Source organism: Chelonia mydas, chromosome 18 (genome assembly GCF_015237465.2).
Source record: "Chelonia mydas isolate rCheMyd1 chromosome 18, rCheMyd1.pri.v2, whole genome shotgun sequence".
In the NCBI taxonomy this organism is placed as follows: domain Eukaryota; kingdom Metazoa; phylum Chordata; order Testudines; family Cheloniidae; genus Chelonia; species Chelonia mydas.
Genome location: NC_051258.2, coordinates 12,311,062 through 12,330,433, shown reverse-complemented (window position 1 = coordinate 12,330,433; position 19,372 = coordinate 12,311,062). Strand labels below are relative to the sequence as shown.

At 45.5% G+C, this 19,372-nt stretch overlaps 1 protein-coding gene across 1 annotated transcript; it reads left to right on the top strand.

The window, feature by feature from the left end:
* The first annotated feature begins 855 nt into the window (after positions 1–855).
* On the top strand, positions 856–17,684 carry PGD (phosphogluconate dehydrogenase). Its single transcript, XM_037881085.2, has 13 exons — positions 856–988; positions 3,236–3,311; positions 3,756–3,935; positions 4,454–4,519; positions 7,156–7,274; positions 8,621–8,690; positions 9,225–9,359; positions 10,111–10,300; positions 13,220–13,350; positions 14,428–14,561; positions 14,948–15,047; positions 16,766–16,888; positions 17,402–17,684. Exons 1-13 carry the CDS (start codon positions 981–983, stop codon positions 17,519–17,521), a joined length of 1,452 nt encoding a protein of 483 aa, XP_037737013.1. The 5' UTR covers positions 856–980; the 3' UTR covers positions 17,522–17,684.
* Positions 17,685–19,372: the final 1,688 nt, after the last annotated feature.

Here is a 19,372-nt window from a genome sequence, read left to right as displayed (position 1 = left end):
CCGGGAGCTGCCTGAGGTAAGTGCTGCCTGGCCAGAGCCCACACGCCGAGCCCCCTACCCAGGTTGGAGCCCCCTCCTGCACCTTTAACTTGCTCCTAAGTCCCCTGCCCCAGGTTGGAACTCCCCTGCATCCAAACTCCCACCCAGAGCCCACACCCCCGCCTGCACCCCTACCCCAGACCTAAGCCCCTTCCTGCACTCTAAACCCCACAGCCCTGAGTCCCTGCCCACACCCCTCACTAGTGTCTGCACCCCAGCCCTGAGCCCGCTCCGACACTTCAAACCCCTTGGCCTTAGCCCTACGTTCCAACATGCACCACAAACCCCTCCTCCCCAGCTACATCCCCCTACGCCCCTGTTGGAGCCCTCACCTCCCCCGATACCTCAAGTCCCAGCCACATCTCCTCCCATGCCCTTAGCCCCTTATTTCTAGCTCTACCCTGGAGCCTGCACCCCAACCCTGAGCCCACTCCCACACCCCAACCCCTTGCCCAGTGAAAATGAGTGAGGGTGGGGAAAAGCCAGTGATAGAAGGGGGGGCTGGAGGGAGGGACCTCAGAAGGGGGGGGGAAAGGTGTTTGGGTTTGTGCAATTAGAAAGATGGCAACCCTCTGGATTTAGCATTGGTACCCACAGCCACGCTCTGGGGCTAGGCTGTGCCTCATTTTGCATGAGGGAGACCTGCCCAGCAGCCTGGACTCCCCGGCTACTGTCTGCCACCCCCCTTGCTTCAAGGCCTTGAAGGCGGACCCCGCCCCTCTAAAGGACGATGAGATCGGCGCTCGGCTGGGCCCGTCTGAGCCATCAGCCCACAGATGGGGCGGAACTAGACGAGGACGAGCCCCTAAGTCACGCCCTCCCGAGAGGCGGAAGCGGCCTTGGGCCAATGGGAGCGCAGCTGGGCGAGTACGGCTGGCCCGGCCGCGCCGCCGCCTGCCCAGTCCCCTACCGGCCCAGCGAGGGGAGTCGCCGCCGCCGCCATGGCACAGTGAGTCCCGCGGGCGGTCCTAGGCCTGGCGCTGGAGCCGCCTGCCACCCAGGCGGGCGGGGGCGCTCGGTCCGGGGCAGTGCGTGGCCTTGACCTGAAGCGCGCTGGGCTGGCTGGTCCCCGCGGCGGCGAGGCCCCGGCCCCTGGGAATGACCAGGCGGGCCGAGTACGAGGATGCCGTCCCTGCACAGTTGTTTTCTTGGCTGGCTCAGAAGTGGGGAACCGGATGGTTGAAGTTGGGGGGAGGGGGAGGGTTGGGAGGTTCGTGTGCAGGAGGTTAGACCAGGTCAGTGGTTTTCAACTGTTTCGTTTGCAGACCCCTAAAAAATTCCAAACGGAGGTGCGGACCCCTTTGGAAATGTTGGACACAGTCGCAGACCCCCCAGGGGTCCATGGATCACAGGTTGACAACCACTGGACTAGGGGATCACAGACGGTCCCTTCTGGCCCTAAAGCCTGTGAGTCAGGGTTTTTTTCTTTGGGCCGAGAGGAGGCTCTCCCGTCTGCCCCGCACCCCCAGGAGACTGGAACCACCTTGCTCAAACTTTGACCCGAGCCTTCTGGGGCTCATTTTGCCCATCCCACGGTGATGCCCAGGGACCACTGACATGGGCCACTCTCGGATAGGATTGAGGGGGGTGGCAGTGAAGAGTTCTGCTTAGCACTCTCAGGTGAGAAGGCATCAGAATTTGATGAGAGCTGGATTGTTGCCTTCAGTGACTTCCTTAATGGCACTCAAGCTGCGTGCTAAAGCAATAGTCAGTTACTAATTCAGTTTGTCATCCTGCTGCATATGCAAATAGAGTCAGAAAATATGCGGATGCTTTGTAGCCTCTGGCTGAAATTCTCGTCAATTATTTCACTTTTCTTTTTTCTTATTGACTTAATAAGTTGAGAAACATTACTCACCAGAAAAGTGTTGCCAAATATATTGTCCTATTGGTAACTCCTACTGGAAATTGTCAGGTTACAGATGGACTTGTACAGGGCAAAGGAATTCAAGAGCATGAACAGAAGGGGAAAAGACAGGTTGTGAATGTGCTGGGGCAATACTACTCTCCTGTCTGACCTGTTCGGTATTTCAGGGTCCTGAGCTTGGAGACAAATGTCCTCCCTCATTGATCTTTCTCTAGAATATACAGTACAGCCTTTAATTATCTGCCTCAGAGGTCGGGGCAGGGGCAGGATGACTCCCAAAACAAATGGATAATCAGGTGAACCATCAAGCTGATGTGGAAGAGAGAAGATTCCTGGCAGAGTGAAGAGGGGACAGGGCAGACGTTATTCATATGAAGACTTCTACACAGAAGTCTCTCTTTGCATAAGGTAGCTCATCTCTTCCTTGCAGAGCTTGGGGAAGTTGGTGGCTCTGGTAGTTCCTCCCAACTTCTTTCTGCAGTGTCCTGTGCAGTAAACCATAGGACGTTGGGGAGAGAAGACATGATAACCAAGTGGCTCCATGAGCTGGATTTCTGCCAGTTGAAGTGGACTGCTTTGTCAGAGGCCTGAGGCAAAATCCAGGTGCTGCTGGGCGTGGAGCCCTGACCTTGTGAAAATTACATCGGTGGTATTGATTGCCCTGTCATCCTGAAACTGCCCCTTATGTCCCCATTAGCTCTCTTTAAATCAGTCTGCAGCACTACTTCATTCCCTCCTCCACCCCTGCTGCGGCAGTGATACCAGCCTTGGAGCGCCGCCTTGGCACCTGTTGAAGATGCAGCGAAATACAGAAATGCAAAGTGATGTCCAGATGTTGTGTCTGACACAGTGACGTTGGTTGGGGCTGCACTGCCACAGTGTGAGCACTCCAGATCTGTGTTGGGGTATTGTGCTGCTCACTCTGACTCCATTTGGCACAGTATCACCTCTTGCTCCTCCTTTCACCTCCCCTCTAGTTGCTGGTGGGATATTTTCCTTCTCTCTTCCTTCCAGGGCTTGTTTGCCTTGATAGTTGGGACGGAATCCTGGCAGCTCAAGATCACTTGGTATGCACTGTGGAGAGCTCTGCTGTGTTCACCTCTCTACTGTCTCTGCCTGAGACCAGAATCCGTTAATCATGTGGGCTCACACTGTTTATATAGAGTCCTCTATAGCGCATGTAAGATCAGGGAGAATATATGTACGCTCTCACCAGCACAGGTTCACTGAACAGTTCAGACCAAAATAGCCTGGTAGATCATGAAAGGATCATTGTTAATGACAGTTGGAATCTTTCTGATATTGGTGTGTTGTTGTTCTACTTTTCAGAGCTGACATTGCTTTGATTGGACTGGCTGTAATGGGTCAGAACCTGGTTTTAAACATGAATGACCATGGCTTTGTGGTGAGTGAAGGAATTTGGGGAATTATTTGTCATTTCCAAGGGCTGAATCCCTAGTGTCCAAGAGCAGCAGGTGGGCATTTTAATTTGTGTGGGAGGTGGTGTACGTGAACAGTGTCCTGAGTTCAGATTCTTTCCCTTTTATGACAGCCTTTGTTGCTGCTCAAAAAGGAAGGGATTGGAGGAGAGGGCTGTACTCATCTGTGTCTAGCCAGGAATTGTGATCACATGTGGATTTGTTAGACATCAATTCATCATTTGGGGGTTGCAATTGCACTTGGAACATCCTGTTAGCGATTGAACCTAATGCAAAGACATACAGAAAAGCTGCAAGAGTATCACTGACATGTGGCTTCTTGGAGGGCGGAAGCAGGAGAGAAGTGTATAATGCTGGAGCTAGCCGACTGTTGATTGATATGGACAACATCACGTTTTTTGCTTTCCCAGGTTTGTGCATTTAACAGGACGGTGTCCAAAGTGGATGCCTTTCTGGCCAATGAGGCGAAGGGAACCAAAGTGATTGGGGCTCACAGTCTACAGGAGATGGTCTCCAAGCTGAAAAAGCCCCGTCGGATCATCTTGCTGGTGAAAGCTGGAAGTGCAGTGGATGACTTCATCAAAAGTCTGGTGAGGATAGTTTCCTTCCTAGCTGCTACTGGCCCCTTGTTCTTTGCTGCTGCCATGCCAGCTCCACCTTCCCATTGTTGCAGAGACAATCTCACAGGCTGCTAACTTGGCATTGCTTAAAGTCACTTGCATATGAGAACTCGTGGGGATTAAAATCAGTTAGAAGACTGCCTTAAAATAAAGGTTTGGTTGTTAGAACTTTACAGACACTAATTACGCCCAAGTAGATAAGGTGATGTCTCTGCTTTATAGATGGGGAAAACACACACACGCACAACCCTCCCCTTGTTTTAGCCTTTGGATTCTGTTGTTGAGGAGCCCAGTCTAGTGATGAGCCCTTAATAAATCTGGCCCCTAAAAGGAGGATTGCTTGTGATTAAGGCAATACCATCCGGAACAGGTTCTGATGAGTTCACTCTGACCTTTCGGGGATCTCAGCTGCAGGTCAGTTCTAAGTTTTTCCTATATGGACCAAATAATAATGGTGATTGATTTTATTTTTTCTTTTCTGGTTGCAGGTGCCATTGCTGGAAGCTGGAGACATCATAATTGACGGAGGGAATTCAGAGTACAGGGACACCACGGTAAGTCTGATGCTGCCTTCTAGACCCCTTCCTCTAGGTGAATGGGCTGAGAATGCCCTGACAGTGTTTCTTTCCTCCCAGAAATGGGTGAACCAGAACTGCTGTATACATGGATGTCTTTTAGTCTCCTGTTTGGGGGGAACCACACCAAATTCTGTCTGCAGTGGAGCCCCCTTACTGACAGACCTGTTAAAGAACTATGTTAGGGTTGCTAGGTCCTTATTGTAGGAGCAGACCTGTGACAGGTGTATGTTTGTGTCGAGAAATATTGCAATAAAAACACTGGCCTCATTAGAATGAAGCCCTTTTGAAAATGCATCTGTTCTAATCTCTGGAAGCCAGGATGCTTATAGCAGAGCTATTGCCTGAGAGGAACACGAGGTCATAGAATATATGCTAATGGACAATATTGGTGTCATTCCACTGACCATGTTATCCCATGAGCATGGAAATGGTACAGGAATAATTCACTTGGATAAAACTGCCGTGTGCCAAGAGATGGGGTTTTTTTTTCATAGATTCATAGATACTAAGGTCAGAAGGGACCATTATGATCATCTAGTCTGATCTCCTGCACAACGCAGGCCACAGAATCTCACCCACCCACTCCTGCGAAAAATCTCACCTATGTCTGAGCTATTGAAGTCCTCAAATCGTGGTTTAAAGACTTCAATGAGCAGAGAATCCTCCAGCAGGTGACCCGTGCCCCGTGCTACAGAGGAAGGCAAAAAACCTCCAGGGCTTCTTCCAATCTGCCCTGGAGGAAAATTCCTTCCCGACCCCAGATATGGCGATCAGCTAAACCCTGAGCATATGGGCAAGATTCACCAGCCGGATACTACAGAAAATTCTTTCCTGGGTAACTCGGATCCCACCCCATCTAACATCCTATCACAGGCCATTAGGCCTATTTACCATGAATATTTAAAGATCAATTCATTACCAAAATCATGTTATCCCATCATACCATCTCCTCCATAAACTTATCGAGTTTAATCTTAAAGCCAGATAGATCTTTTGCCCCCACTGCTTCCCTTGGAAGGCTATTCCAAAACTTCACTCCTCTGATGGTTAGAAACCTTCGTCTAATTTCAAGTCTAAACTTCCTGGTGGCCAGTTTATAGCCATTTGTTCTTGTGTCCACATTGGTACTAAGCTTAAATAATTCCTCTCCCTCTCCAGTATTTATCTCTCTGATATATTTATAGAGAGCAATCATATCTCCCCTCAACCTTCTTTTAGTTAGGCTAAACAAGCCAAGCTCCTTGAGTCTCCTTTCATAAGACAAGTTTTCCATTCCTCGGATCATCGTAGTAGCCCTTCTCTGTACCTGTTCCAGTTTGAATTCATCCTTCTTAAACATGGGAGACCAGAACTGCACACAGTATTCCAGGTGAGGTCTCACCAGTGCCTTGTATAAAGGTACTAAAACCTCCTTATCCCTACTGGAAATACCTCTCCTGATGCATCCCAAGACTGCATTAGCTTTTTTCACGGCCACATCACATTGGGAGCTCATTGTCATCCTATGATCAACCAATACTCCAAGGTCCTTCTCCTCCTCCGTTACTTTTAATTGATGCGTCCCCAGCTTATAACTAAAATTCTTGTTATTAATCCCTAAATGCATAACCTTACACTTCTCACTATTAAATTTCATCCTATTACTATTACTCCAGTTTACAAGGTCATCCAGATCCTCCTGTATGATATCCTGGTCCTTCTCTAAATTGGCAATACCTCCCAGCTTTGTATCATCCGCAAACTTTATTAGCACGCTCCCACTTTTTGTGCCGAGGTCAGTAATAAAAAGATTAAATAAGATTGGTCCCAAAACTGATCCTTGAGGAACTCCACTGGTAACCTCCCTCCAGCCTGACAGTTCACCTTTCAGTAGGACCCGTTGTAGTCTCCCCTTTAACCAATTCCTTATCCACCTTTCAATGTTCATATTGATCCCCATCTTTTCCAATTTAACTAATAATTCCCCATGTGGCACGGTATCAAACGCCTTACTGAAATCTAGGTAAATTAGATGCACTGCGTTTCCTTTGTCTAAAAAATCTGTTACTTTCTCAAAGAAGGAGATCAGGTTGGTTTGGCACGATCCACCTTTTGTAAAACCATGTTGTATTTTGTGCCATTTACCGTTGACTTCAATGTCCTTAACTACTTTCTCCTTCAAAATTTTTTCCAAGACCTTGCATACTACAGATGTTAAACTAACAGGCCTGTAATTACCCAGATCACTTTTTTTCCCTTTCTTAAAAATAGGAACTGTGTTAGCAATTCTCCAATCATACGGTACAACTCCTGAGTTTACAGATTCATTAAAAATTCTTGCTAATGGGCTTGCAATTTCGGGCTTATCTTCTCTTTGCAAGGACCCATGTCAGTGGGGGAGCAAGGGGAAGTTTCCTAATGTTCAAAGTGCAGCCTGTGTGTATGTTCCTCTTTGATTCCATATATTGCCACGACCAAAGCAGAACCGAAAAAACTATTTTTGGGCCCAAATGGTGCCATCTCTGTCTTGGCTCTATCCTGACCCCATGAGTGTTTGAAGTAAAATGCAGGATTCCCCCTCCTCTGTTTCAGAAAGGCTTTTGTTGAATACTGTTTCTCTCTCTCCCATTCAGAGGCGCTGTAAAGAACTCCAGGAAAAGGGCATCTTGTTCGTAGGAAGCGGTGTTAGTGGGGGAGAGGAGGGTGCCAGATACGGACCCTCGCTCATGCCAGGAGGAGACAAAGAGGCTTGGTAAGTATCAGCCCTCCCATTCCCACCAGCTCCTCTTGTAGACTGGTCATGTAGTAACAAAGTCGTCTCTGGATGTTGGGAGCAGAGGGTACTGGTGAGGGTGGGATGTGTCTATATCAAGAGAAAATTGATGTTTCCTGGGGGCTCAGGACTTCTCAGCCCAGCTGAGGTCACAGGCAGTCTTGGCTGTTCATGGCAGTCCAGGCTTACCCAGTTTTCTTCTCAGTAGTGTGCAGGTGGAGGTACCAACTTTACAGGGGAGAGGAGAACGGGGAACCTGACCAGATATACCAGAGACCTTTATTTGACTCTTTTGGGACTCCGTGCCAGCTGAGAAATTGCTTGTTATAACATGGGCAGCAACAGGAGCTGCTGCAGTGACTCATAGCTCAAAGGAGGCTTAGTTTGCTCTTCAGTGTCTCTGAACTGTTAATAGGATGCATGAATTCTTGCACACAAACATGGCTCTCGATCCAGCTCCTTCTCCCACCCCCATGTCACTGGAAGGGACGGTGCAACAATGACCGTGGTGATTTTTTTCCTGTGTGTCTGGAGAGAGATTTTTCCTGGGCCTATTCTTGGCTCAAGGAAAAGACAGCTTTAGAAACTGAAAAGTCCTGTCGCTTCACACCAGCTTTACCTCTCAGATCAGCTTATTCCAACTTGATGGTGCCAAGTTGGCAACTGCAAGAGTAATCTCTGCTTTTCTTTTCATCTTAAACACATGGATAAAGGCTGCTTGTTTCTTCCATCCCCACCTAGAATTCTATCCTCCTCTCTTCCTGCACCCCGTTCTATGTTCATGCTCCTCTCAGGTGGCTCCTTTCGTCCACTCCTGACTCAGTGTTCTTTCATACCATATCATCTGCTTGGCACAACCTCCCAGTTAACATTCATTAAGCCTCCTCCTTCTCCCCTTCCAAATCAGCTAAGACTGATGTTGTGGTTAATGTGTAGGGCTGCAAGCCAGAGAATCTGGGTTCTGTTCGGGCTTTGCCACTGACTCACTATATGACCTTGGGCATGACATTTAATCTTTCTCTGCCTCAGCTTCCCCATCTGAAAAATGGAGGGGATAATAGTTGTCACCTTTGTGAAGTGCATTGACGGCCTCCTCTACAAGGTGCTGTATAAATGCACAGCTTGTGCGGTTTGCTATTTCCTGCATAGAGTGGCTAATCCTTGAGGCATTTTGCCTTTATCTTGGTTTTGATGGAGATGTCTGGTAGCCAAGTCCCCTCTCCCCATTTGGCCTGGGGGTAAGTTACAGTGGCAGTACAACATCGGTAAATTTTCTCTTGTAATGTTTGTGTCCAGCTGCTGAGTTATATCATTCCTCTCCATAGGCCTCACATCAAGAAGATATTTCAAAGCATCGCTGCTAAAGTGAACACTGGGGAACCCTGTTGTGACTGGGCAAGTACCGACAGACATTGATAGACCTTGGAATATGATTAGATCCATCGCTTGGTTGTTTAGGCCACTGAAATCTCTGTGTGCGTGCGCGTGTCACAAATGCTACAAATGTATTCTTTAACAAAGCAGGGCTGCTTTTTGTATTGATCCTTCAGTCTGCTGCACCCAGTACAGATTTTCTGTTCTGTGGTACTTCACCTTTCCCATGCTCTCTGTCCACATGGACCCATGTCCACAGCAGTAAAGCCACCATCACAGATATTTCCCTTTTTAACAGTCTCAGCAGAGACCAAGGAAGGACTTGGTTGTAGAGAATGAACTCCCCTCTCATCCCAGGTGGGGCACATTGCTGGGGCAATGTGAAGGGAAGCTGCCATGCAGTGTCTACACACAAACAGCGGTGCCTTTCCCCAGGGTGCCTTTCCCCAGTACTAAACTCACAAAGCCGTACTAAGCAAAAGGAAACTATGGGCAGGTATTTAGTAGTGGTGGCAGCAGTGTGTCTGAAGGCACCCTGTGATGTCTCTTTGGCAGGTAGGAGAAGAAGGTGCTGGGCACTTTGTGAAGATGGTGCACAATGGGATTGAATATGGAGACATGCAGCTGATCTGTGAGGCCTACCACCTGATGAAGGATGTACTGGGAATGGAACATGATGAGATGGCAACGGTGAGCCGCAGCCCGCCCCCTTCCCACCCCACCCCCCGTCTATTTCACCTCTGCCCTGAGACCTAGCAGGTGACTGCTCTGCTTTGAAGGCAATTAGGATGGAGCACAGCTAATGTCTGTAGTAGAATCCTCTACCAAATCTTCTGCTAGGGCCAGTGGGGAAATGTGCATGGGCACCACCTGAGGTGGGTCTTAAACCTTGAACACTTTTAGACCATTGCCTCAGATCTTTCATTCCCCATGTGCCTCCTGCCCTGGGAAAGAATCTGTCTTGGTCGGATCTGAAGTGTTTCCACTTGTTGCTCCCTTGTTCCTTGACTTGGGCTGAAGAAGCTAATGAACCTCCTCCATATGAGCCAATAATGTAGGTCACAGAGATCCCTTAAAGCAGGGTAGGATTCAATAATGTGGATAGATAATCCTTATAGAGACCTGATTAATCTTGGGATGAGCCATAAATAGTCAAAGTGCCAAGAGTATGGTGTCATGGAATGAGGCGTTTCCACTCCCCGTATGGCTCTTGTAGTATCAGGCCAGAATATGTCTATATGTTTCTGTTTGGAGATGGCTGCTTTGCAGCTCCATGCACCTACGGTACCTCTGACATGGGGACATGCTAGTTCCTCTTCTGAGCTGTTGAGTAGATGCCTGGCAAATGGGCTAAGATCGTCAGTGGGTTTGAAGGGGTGCCAGTAATTTGAGCTCGGGTGAGTATCCCTCTTGCAATCCCATTGTTGGTTTCCCTATCAAGGTGTTTGGAGAATGGAATAAGACGGAGCTGGACTCTTTCCTGATTGAAATCACAGCCAACATCCTCAAGTTCAGGGACTCTGATGGCAAACACCTGCTCCCAAAGATCAAGGACAGCGCAGGTCAAAAAGGCACTGGGAAGTGGACAGCCATCTCAGCCCTGGAATATGGAGTTCCTGTCACGCTCATCGGTAACTGACTTGTCAGTCTGACTGATATCACTGTCTCTTGTTCTACCGGTCTAACAGCATGTTAGCCATGGAACACTTCGCAGTAGAGGGGATAAGCCCATGAAGAAGGTGCTTCTGTCTCTGTTATCACAGTTAAGGCCCTTTTGCCCTTTGACAGTACTGCTCCCTGCTTTTTGCTTATCTTCTATGGGAATTCTCCCTAATCATCTGTCCCACTTGTACCGTCAACACCTCTTTGCCCGCATCATGGTATTTGGTAGTTCCTTAGCTGGTGGTGACCCAATGCCAGACCAAGACGTGGGAGAGGGTTTTTAATATTTACTACTCTAGTTTGGTTCAGCCCTGTTCTCAGTAATCAATCCTCCCCTGGTGCCCGATGCTGAGTCATATCACAGCCTTGAAAATGTGTGGAATAAGAAACTCCTATTTCTGCTATAGTTTTATAAGAACTTGCATCTTCCTGAAGATGTAGGAATTATTTTTCCACCATCCCTGTACCTTTCTCCTCCCGCATTTCCATGTGATAGTTTTAGCAGAGCTCGAGTGACACAGTGTCGATCTGACTAGACAGGGACACTTAGGCCTTGTCTGCACTATGGCTTGAACAGCACTAACCCCCCTAGCTGTCTTTGAAAATGGATTTTGAGCATTTATCTGTAAGAAGCATAGTTGCTATCTGTGTTCCAACATGATGGTTGTTTGCATGGTTTCTCTATGCAATGTGAACAGATTTTTTTTTAAACTGCTTTGGTTAGCTTACGGTCTGACCCAAAGCCCATTGAAGTCAGTGGGAATCTTTTCATTGATTTCAGTAGGCTTTGGGTCAGGCCCCTAAAGCGTGCCTGAAAAGTAGCCATCCACATAATTACCCACCTACCACTGATTGTTGTCTCTAGCATAGTTTCTGAACACAGCTGTGAAATTGCAGGTGCGTTAGGGGTAGACACCCAAACTATGTTACAGATGTGTTTAAATTCATGGTACAAGCTCTAGTGTGGACTTTAACTTCGGGAAGTTCCATCTGTTGTCAGAGCTTGCTTTATTTTTCCTGCTCTTTTTCCCACCTCTTCTCTCCCCTGTAGTTTTGCTAAGCCCCCTTGTTTTAGAAGATAAATTGTATTGATCACTCCCTCTGTGGCCAGCTGAATCCATTATTGGAGAAGCTTGGCTGCACTGCAACAAAAAACATTTTTACAAAGTAGGGCTGAGGCTGCTATTTGCTGAATAATTTAAATATTATACCAGAGCTTTAAATCGCTCAGAGCTTTGTTTACTTTTAAATTGTTGTGTCCTCCATTTGGTTGGTAAAGTTCTCTTGCTTGGGCTCCTTCTTTTGCAAGGATCAAGGGTGGAGGCATTTCCGAAATATAATTCTGTGCTGCAGAAATGGCTTGTGGAGTTAATGCCTCACAACCCCTGTGCAAATACTGGAAATTCTTAGTGCAGTTGCTACATCTTTCTCCTTGCATCAGGGTGACTTGCAACTTCCTCCCTGCAATAGCAGAGTCATGCTTCCTCCACAATAAAGCAGAAGGAAACAGGTTGGGCAAGAATGAAAAGGAGTGGTTTGTTCTGATTATGATAAAGTATAATGACCTATGACAGGGAAGTCCTGTGCAAACCTATGACTCATTCACAGGTGTATGAAAGAAAGACTTTTTTATAACCGGAGATTCATTGTAAAGGAAGAAGGAAAGTCTTGTATGCTTTCATATTTCTGTCAGTCCCCTGAAAGGTGACCTCAAATGCTAAAAAGTAAAGGAAACTGTTTAAATTCCCGGTTCTTTCCCTGAATATCTGTACAGTCTTAAATTAAAATGAATAGGCTTTAAAATAACATATCTGTGAGTTAGTTTTGCCTTTACTTATCTGCCAGGACAAGAATTCAGGGTTTTGGCTTCCATGCAAGAGTTGATGATATTGCTTGCTTCTACAGCTCTCCAAGGAATGCAGCTCCCTACCTTGCTTAGTGATGTGTACAACTCTTGCATGGGCCTCTGACTGCCAGAACTAAGATCTTAATAGATAAAAATTTTCACTTCCCCTATGAAGTTGATTTATTTGTAATGTTTGTCTGCAGCATTTTTGTGTGTGCTGAGGATTTCTTAGAAAAGCATCTCCAATTAATGTGCATCATACTTGGTATTTGTGTAAATGCTTCTCAGCTTCAAAGCACTGTGCAAGTATTTATTTAGTTTCCTAACCCCACCTCTCCCTAAAATATACTGTGATACAAAACTGTCTGTATTTTATGGATGAAGGAAACGGAGACCAAAAGATTGAAGTTCCTTTCACAAATAGGGAAACATTGATTATTTCTGTCCAGGAGTCTTGTCATATAGTAGATGCCTTATGTTGTTTTAAGAAATATGTCAGGCCAAGCAATGCTGCCCAAAACTGCTCTAGCCCAGTGGCTGTGTTTCTGGCTGATATTCTGATAATTCATCCAAAAACCTAAGTAAATGGTTCATTGGAAGCCATCTTTCTTTCCCTGGACTCTCTAGATCTCAGAGTTTGGGCTATTTCTCACTCAATCCCTTTCTCTCCTCCTCCACCCCTCACTTTCTGCTATTTTTAGATTCTCCCTTCTCCATTTCTGATGATCCTCTATTGAATATGAGTTCTCTGGCTAGATTAGATTGTGGAGACTCAGCCCCACACTGTGCATCAGCTGTCAGGGGGTGCTCGATAAAAGGTCCTCTTCCTGTAGACAGAGGAAATTCCCTTTGGTGTGGCCAATGGGAGTCCTCTGTCATTCCTAAACCTGACCTTCCTTGCATGGCAGTGTGGCCTGCTGCTGTCATCCCATCTCTATAAACACCTGTCCCCATGCCTTGGCTCTGCATGCAGTAGGCTAGAAAGGCCTCATTGTTTGGCTTGTGCTTGCTAAATGTCTTCTCTTTCCTTCTCTGAGTAAAGGTGAGGCTGTCTTTGCACGGTGCTTGTCTTCCCTCAAGGATGAGAGGGTACAGGCCAGCAAACGGTTGGATGGGCCCAAAATGACTCAGTTCAGTGGGAACAAGAACGCATTTCTGGAAGATATTCGCAAGGTGAGTCAGGGCTTCTAGCCAGAGCTCTGCATTAGAACTGCGGGGACAAAGTGAGCTTGTATGCTGTGCGTCCGGGACTCTGAATGGGACACGTGTTGGCTGTGCTCTTGTGCTGTCCTTGTTTCCAGCCATTGGAGCCTGCCCTGGACCACCTCCTGTCATGCCCATTTCTCTCGGTGTGTGCCAACTGAGATGCAATAAAATATGGTTAATGGGGAACTTGTTCATGGACCAGAGAAAGATCCCAGTTGGGATGAAGGGTGATACAGGCACAAGACTGGGAACCAGTTGCTATTCCTAGTCAAGTCACTAACTCGTTGTGTGACCTTGGGCAATTCACATCACCTTTCTGTGTCTCCATTTCCCTCTCTGTGCAATGGAGATGGTATTTCACTTTCTGTCCATTGGAGAGGCTGCATTTATTAACACTTAGAAAGCACATTGAGCTTCTCAGATGGAATGTGCTAGAGAAGTGCCAAAAATTTATTATTGTAGGAAAATCTGCCTGGCAAAAGGCTCGGGGAATAAAAGGAGACAAAGAGATGTATGTGTGTGTTCCTGTGCATGATCCAGATTAAGTGAAGAGTGCTTACTTGCTCTTTTAGCAGTCTCCCTTTCTGTGGTACCCATACAGTCTGGGGAAAACTACTGGAATAGATGCACCAAAAAAAGAAAAACAAGCAAAACCACAACCCTGACTAAAACTAAGTAGAATTTGACTGTATCTTTTTCTTCATGTTCAAGTAATAGATGAGGGTAGCACTAACGCAAGAAAATGGTGATATTTTGATGTTAGTTGTCCGAACTGCATAGGAGAGAGATTTAGTACCTCTCAGTACCTATTGACCTGGATCAACTATATTCTTTTGAACTGTGAGATTGAAAAGGCTTTGACCATCAGAGATAGTAGTTAGGAGTGTTTGGAATTCAGTAAGTGAGTTTCTTACATATAACTAGAGTGTTGCCCCTGAGATGGACCTTGGTGTGACTTGTGTGCTCTGCTTGTGAGTCAGATTCTAAAGTTCTTCTATCAGAATTTGTGGGCTGCTTCCCTAAATACGATTTGTCTCTCTCTAGGCACTCTATGCCTCCAAGATTATCTCCTACGCTCAAGGCTTCATGCTGCTAAGACAGGCAGCCAAAGAATTTGGCTGGACAATTAACTATGGTGGCATTGCATTGATGTGGAGGGGAGGCTGCATCATCAGAAGGTAAGAGAGCAACTGGGGCAGGGAATGCTGACCAGAGAGCAGTTTGGTTTGCCTTGTGCTGGACTGGCCCGCTCAGAGATCTCTGTGGAAGATCTTCTATATTTTATCTGCTAATACTGGGATGCTGCTGCCTATGTCAACACTGGAGCTCATGCAACCTGATATCAAGTTTATATGTTACTCCGCCACTGCTGATCTTTTCATTTTTTCACTTTGTCATTTTCCCCTAGGTGTTGGTGTTTGGAATCTGTTGATTGGCTGAGTTCTGTAAACACTGTGCCTTACTGGCTGCCTGTCAAATCCCAGCCCTTAGCCCTTTGGATTCTAGGCGATTCACAGCTCCCACCACTGATACCTAATTCCAGCTTTGTGTCTGTCCTGTTTAGTGCATTCCTGGGGAAGATCAAAGATGCTTTTGACCGAAACCCCGATCTCCAGAACCTGCTACTGGATGACTTCTTTAAGAAGGCTGTGGAGGACTGTCAGGTGTGTGTCTGAAGAAGGGAGAGCACAAAGGCAACAATTTACAAACAGTACATGCCCCAAAACACCCCTTCTGCAGTGTGGTTAGGTCCAAGAAGAGAGAGGGCAGAGAAAAACGTCTTTAAAATATCTTTTATATAACACCCTTAATCCCAAAGAGCTTTAGGTAATCCTAAAGCGCTTCGGGATTGCGTGTGTGTGTGTGTGAATACAATGTATGCATCTAGGAATCACTCATCCACCATTGAAATGCAGCATCTCCATGGTGAGACATGCCAGCTGTTTAGCACTACCACTGTGTACAGCGAAGAACAGGAAGTGAAACATAATCATAACCAGTTGAAACTGCACCATCGTAACCGTAGTGAGGCAAAATGTAATTATCCAAATTAGAATTTGGTCTGGACACCAAAGTTAACATCCACACTTTTGTAAAAATACCCACATGAAGTCAAGACCTTTCATTTCCATCTCATCAGAAAGATGGAGGTATTACATCTAAATAAAGGAAAAAAGGGAGAGAGTTTGACTGTAATGGGTAAAGTACTACCCTATAATTTTGGCATCCAAATGAATCGAGAGCTGAGCTGAACTGAACTCTTCCTAGACTGTAGGATTTGGAGGTGATGATGTACTGCAAGGGTAACTCTTCCTAGACTTGCCATAGTGTCAAATATAACACACATCTCCTTGAGTGTCACAAAGTATTAATATGATCTTCCCAGAAGTAATATATAAGCAAACAAATGTTCAGTTCTTTGCCCTTAATTCACATTAATTCATCCTCAGCTACCATGACTCATCAGTTTCTAAAATGTAAATTACTTTTAGATTAGTAGCAACCATAAACTCTTAAGTTTGCCACTCCATTTTCATGTGAAATCATCAGACAGGAGTGCAGTAGTTTGGAAGAACTGTGGTCCTAGAAATTATTTTTTTCTTCTTCTTTCTTTTGTCTAACAAGGTGAAACCTCATTCTCATCACTGACCATGCCTTTTGCCTTGGAAGGGGCCTGCAGTGCAGAGTTTGGATTACAGTTTTGTAGCTAAAAAATTCTGCTGTTAGTGTATGCAGTAGCATAGTATCAGCAATGTACTAGGCTCTTAATTCACTAGACCTTAGGACTGTCCAAATAAAGTGTTCTGATTTGGGCAGGAGACAAGTCCAGTTAGAACTATAAACAGTGTCTGTATGGCCAGTTGAGTCATTTTATTATGACTTAATTCCATTCACTAAAGCTGAATATCCTATGCATGTTACTAAATCAGATTTAACTTTCAGACAAAAGATTGTCCACATACCTTTCTGAAGCGACGTACTAGTCTCTTATGTCCTTGGGGAGTCATTGTGCTCTTTTTCATTAGGATTACTGAAAACACCTTATTTGCTCAGTGTTCTGCTTATTATATTCTTCTCTTTGAAATTTGTTCTCCCTGCATATGTAAAAGAGCAGAGTTCCTGCCTGAGTTTTAGATCTGATTGTGTATACAGTATAGGGTACTGCTTTTACTGTGTGTGTCTTGTTTAATTCTGTCTTGCTGGGCAGCACTCTGGACTGCTTTTGTTTATGAATACTGATTGGAAAATCTGCTCACTTGATCCAGGGTGGTGATTGCCAATAGGAACATGCCATTAGACTAGAGACGAGTAACCTCTGCTGTAGTCCTGCATGCTGCTGGCTAAGTAGTCTGTTTCCTTCTTTCTCTTTATTCTCCATCAGGACTCCTGGCGACGTGTGATCAGCACTGGAGTCCAGATTGGCATCCCTATGCCCTGCTTCACTACGGCACTTTCCTTTTATGATGGGTATAGGCATGAGATACTGCCAGCTAACCTGATTCAGGTAAGCACCCAAGACGCCACATTGAGACCTGTGAGGCTGAAATTTAAGCCCAAGGAAGAAAAAAAAACAAAACAGCACATCAGTGTGTGAAGGATCACCTGCCAAAAGCCTTTCTTCCATATTGCCACCTCTTCTATGCGTTATTCCTGGGTTCAGACCCTGAAATCTTAAATTACCTCACACTTCGATAGCAATAAAATGTTGTGCAGTCAGGTTACTTCTCTCCCTCCCCCCTCCCTTATCCTGCTTGTGTTCTCCAGTCTGAATCTGCTTTCCTGAAGGTTTTGCTATCGTATGACAGATTACACGTACACATTCTAGATATGTTCACTTTGTAAGATTTGCCCCAAATCTCATATATTTCTTTTAAAATGGGTGTCACTCAGACACCATGGCAATGGACTTGGTATGAGAACCTAAACAGGTACCTACATACAGAGGTGGAATGTAAGGTGCAATATCTCAGTGATGTTGGTATTTGATTGTGGTGTTCCTGTGTGTTTCATCATCTAGGCACAGCGTGATTACTTTGGTGCTCATACCTATGAACTGTTATCGAAACCAGGGGAATTTATCCATACTAACTGGACAGGTCATGGAGGAAACGTGTCCTCTTCATCCTACAATGCCTAGTGGAAATATTTCATCTGGAAGCCAAGATGTAGATCTGAGACATTCCTCTTGATGGCAACACTTTGCTTATACTGCATTTGGCGAGAGTTTGTCTGGGTACTTTTATAATAACTTGTATGTATGTGTCTTATAAGAAAGGCAAATAAACTCACTTATAAATGTATTGTGGGGTGTTTTCTTCTCTTCCTGCTTTCCCCTCTTTCAAGTCAGATGGCCAGAAACACGTATTGGTTCATGGAACACATTTAATTCCCCATTCATATTATGTATTCTTATTGTTCACAAGCCTTAAGAGCTTCACTAACCACATAGATAAAGAACAACTGAAATGCAGCCACCTCATAGGTAGAGGGTGGTAAACCATGAATGCAAAGCAACACTGCACAATGGTGGAGGGAGGTAATTAAAGTGCTATGAAATTTTTAATGTCCATTCAGAACAGGCAAGATCTTGGTTCTAAAGGTCTTATTTTAAAGCACTCACTCTTTCTCTGACATGACCATCTCAAGCTCCATATATCTTCCTTGGAAAGATAAAGGGCTGAGTTGATCTAGGACAGATTCAAACCAGTGGTTCCAAGGATTCTAAATATTTCAAGACTGATACTAAAGTCATTAAGCCATCACCTCTGGCTTTAGCTCCCATGCTATGCTGGAGGTTTAAGATAATGCTTTTTCACAATTTGGTTTTTAAAATGATCATATTAATGTGCAAAGTTTGCCTCTCCCTGTTCGCTTCTCACTGCTACATGTTCTTCAAACCCATATCCGTAAGACTCCTGAGAACTCAACAGAACTGAGCCTGCAGGCTGTTGGTGGTGCTCAGTTCATGTCATCACGACCCTTTCTTCACTCTAAACCCTGCTAAGTGTCAAGCTTTGTGCAGAGTTCTTACAGGCATACCTTGCCCTTGTTGGTTATTTATGTTAATGGCTTTCAGACAAAGGCAACTATCAATTAACTAAAAAGAAAAGGAGTACTTGTGGCACCTTAGAGACTAACCAATTTATTTGAGCATGAGCTGTAGCGAAAGCTCACGAAAGCTCATGCTCAAATAAATTGGTTAGTCTCTAAGGTGCCACAAGTACTCCTTTTCTTTTTGCGAATACAGACTAACACGGCTGTTACTCTGAAACCTATCAATTAACTGTCACTATGACTATCAAGAGATTAGTGTCAAGTGAAAGCATCCTCTTGGGAATAGCAGTCTGCATTTTAAGTTTGAAGAAGTCAATTGTACAAAACATCTTGCCAGATGAGTTGCAGGAAGTGGCATTAACTGAGGTGGGCATGAGAAAATCCCATCTGTTGCACTCACCTGCAGGTGACTTGTTAGCCCCATCACTATGCCCTGCAGCTTGAACTGGCCACAACCATCTTGGAAAATGGTTGTCAAGCATTATTCTGCCAGGGAACCGTTTTCCAACACTAGAATATTTTCTGCGTGGACAGGGCTTTTTCAATTTTTATCTGAAATTCCCCTAATCTTACCCATCTATTCTTAGAACTTAGTAGCACCTAGATGCTTCATTCAAGATTTGGAGTCCCATTGTGCTGGGCACTGTATGAACACAGTGAGAAACAATCTCTGCTCCAGTTGTATGTTTATAACACAAGCAAGGTGAGCAGGATTTGGCTCATTGTATGTAATCTCATTATAGCTCTGTTGAGCCATAACAATCTTTGGGGGATGGGGGGAAGTGCTCCTTTATCTTCCTATTTGATCATCTGTTGTTGAATACTTGTGTTTGTACCCAGGGTTATACGTCGTATTTGGGGTACCCTAACTCTCAGTGTAACCATTGTTAGAAACTAGACTGGTGACTGATTGGAGACACATACCTAAGGCAGT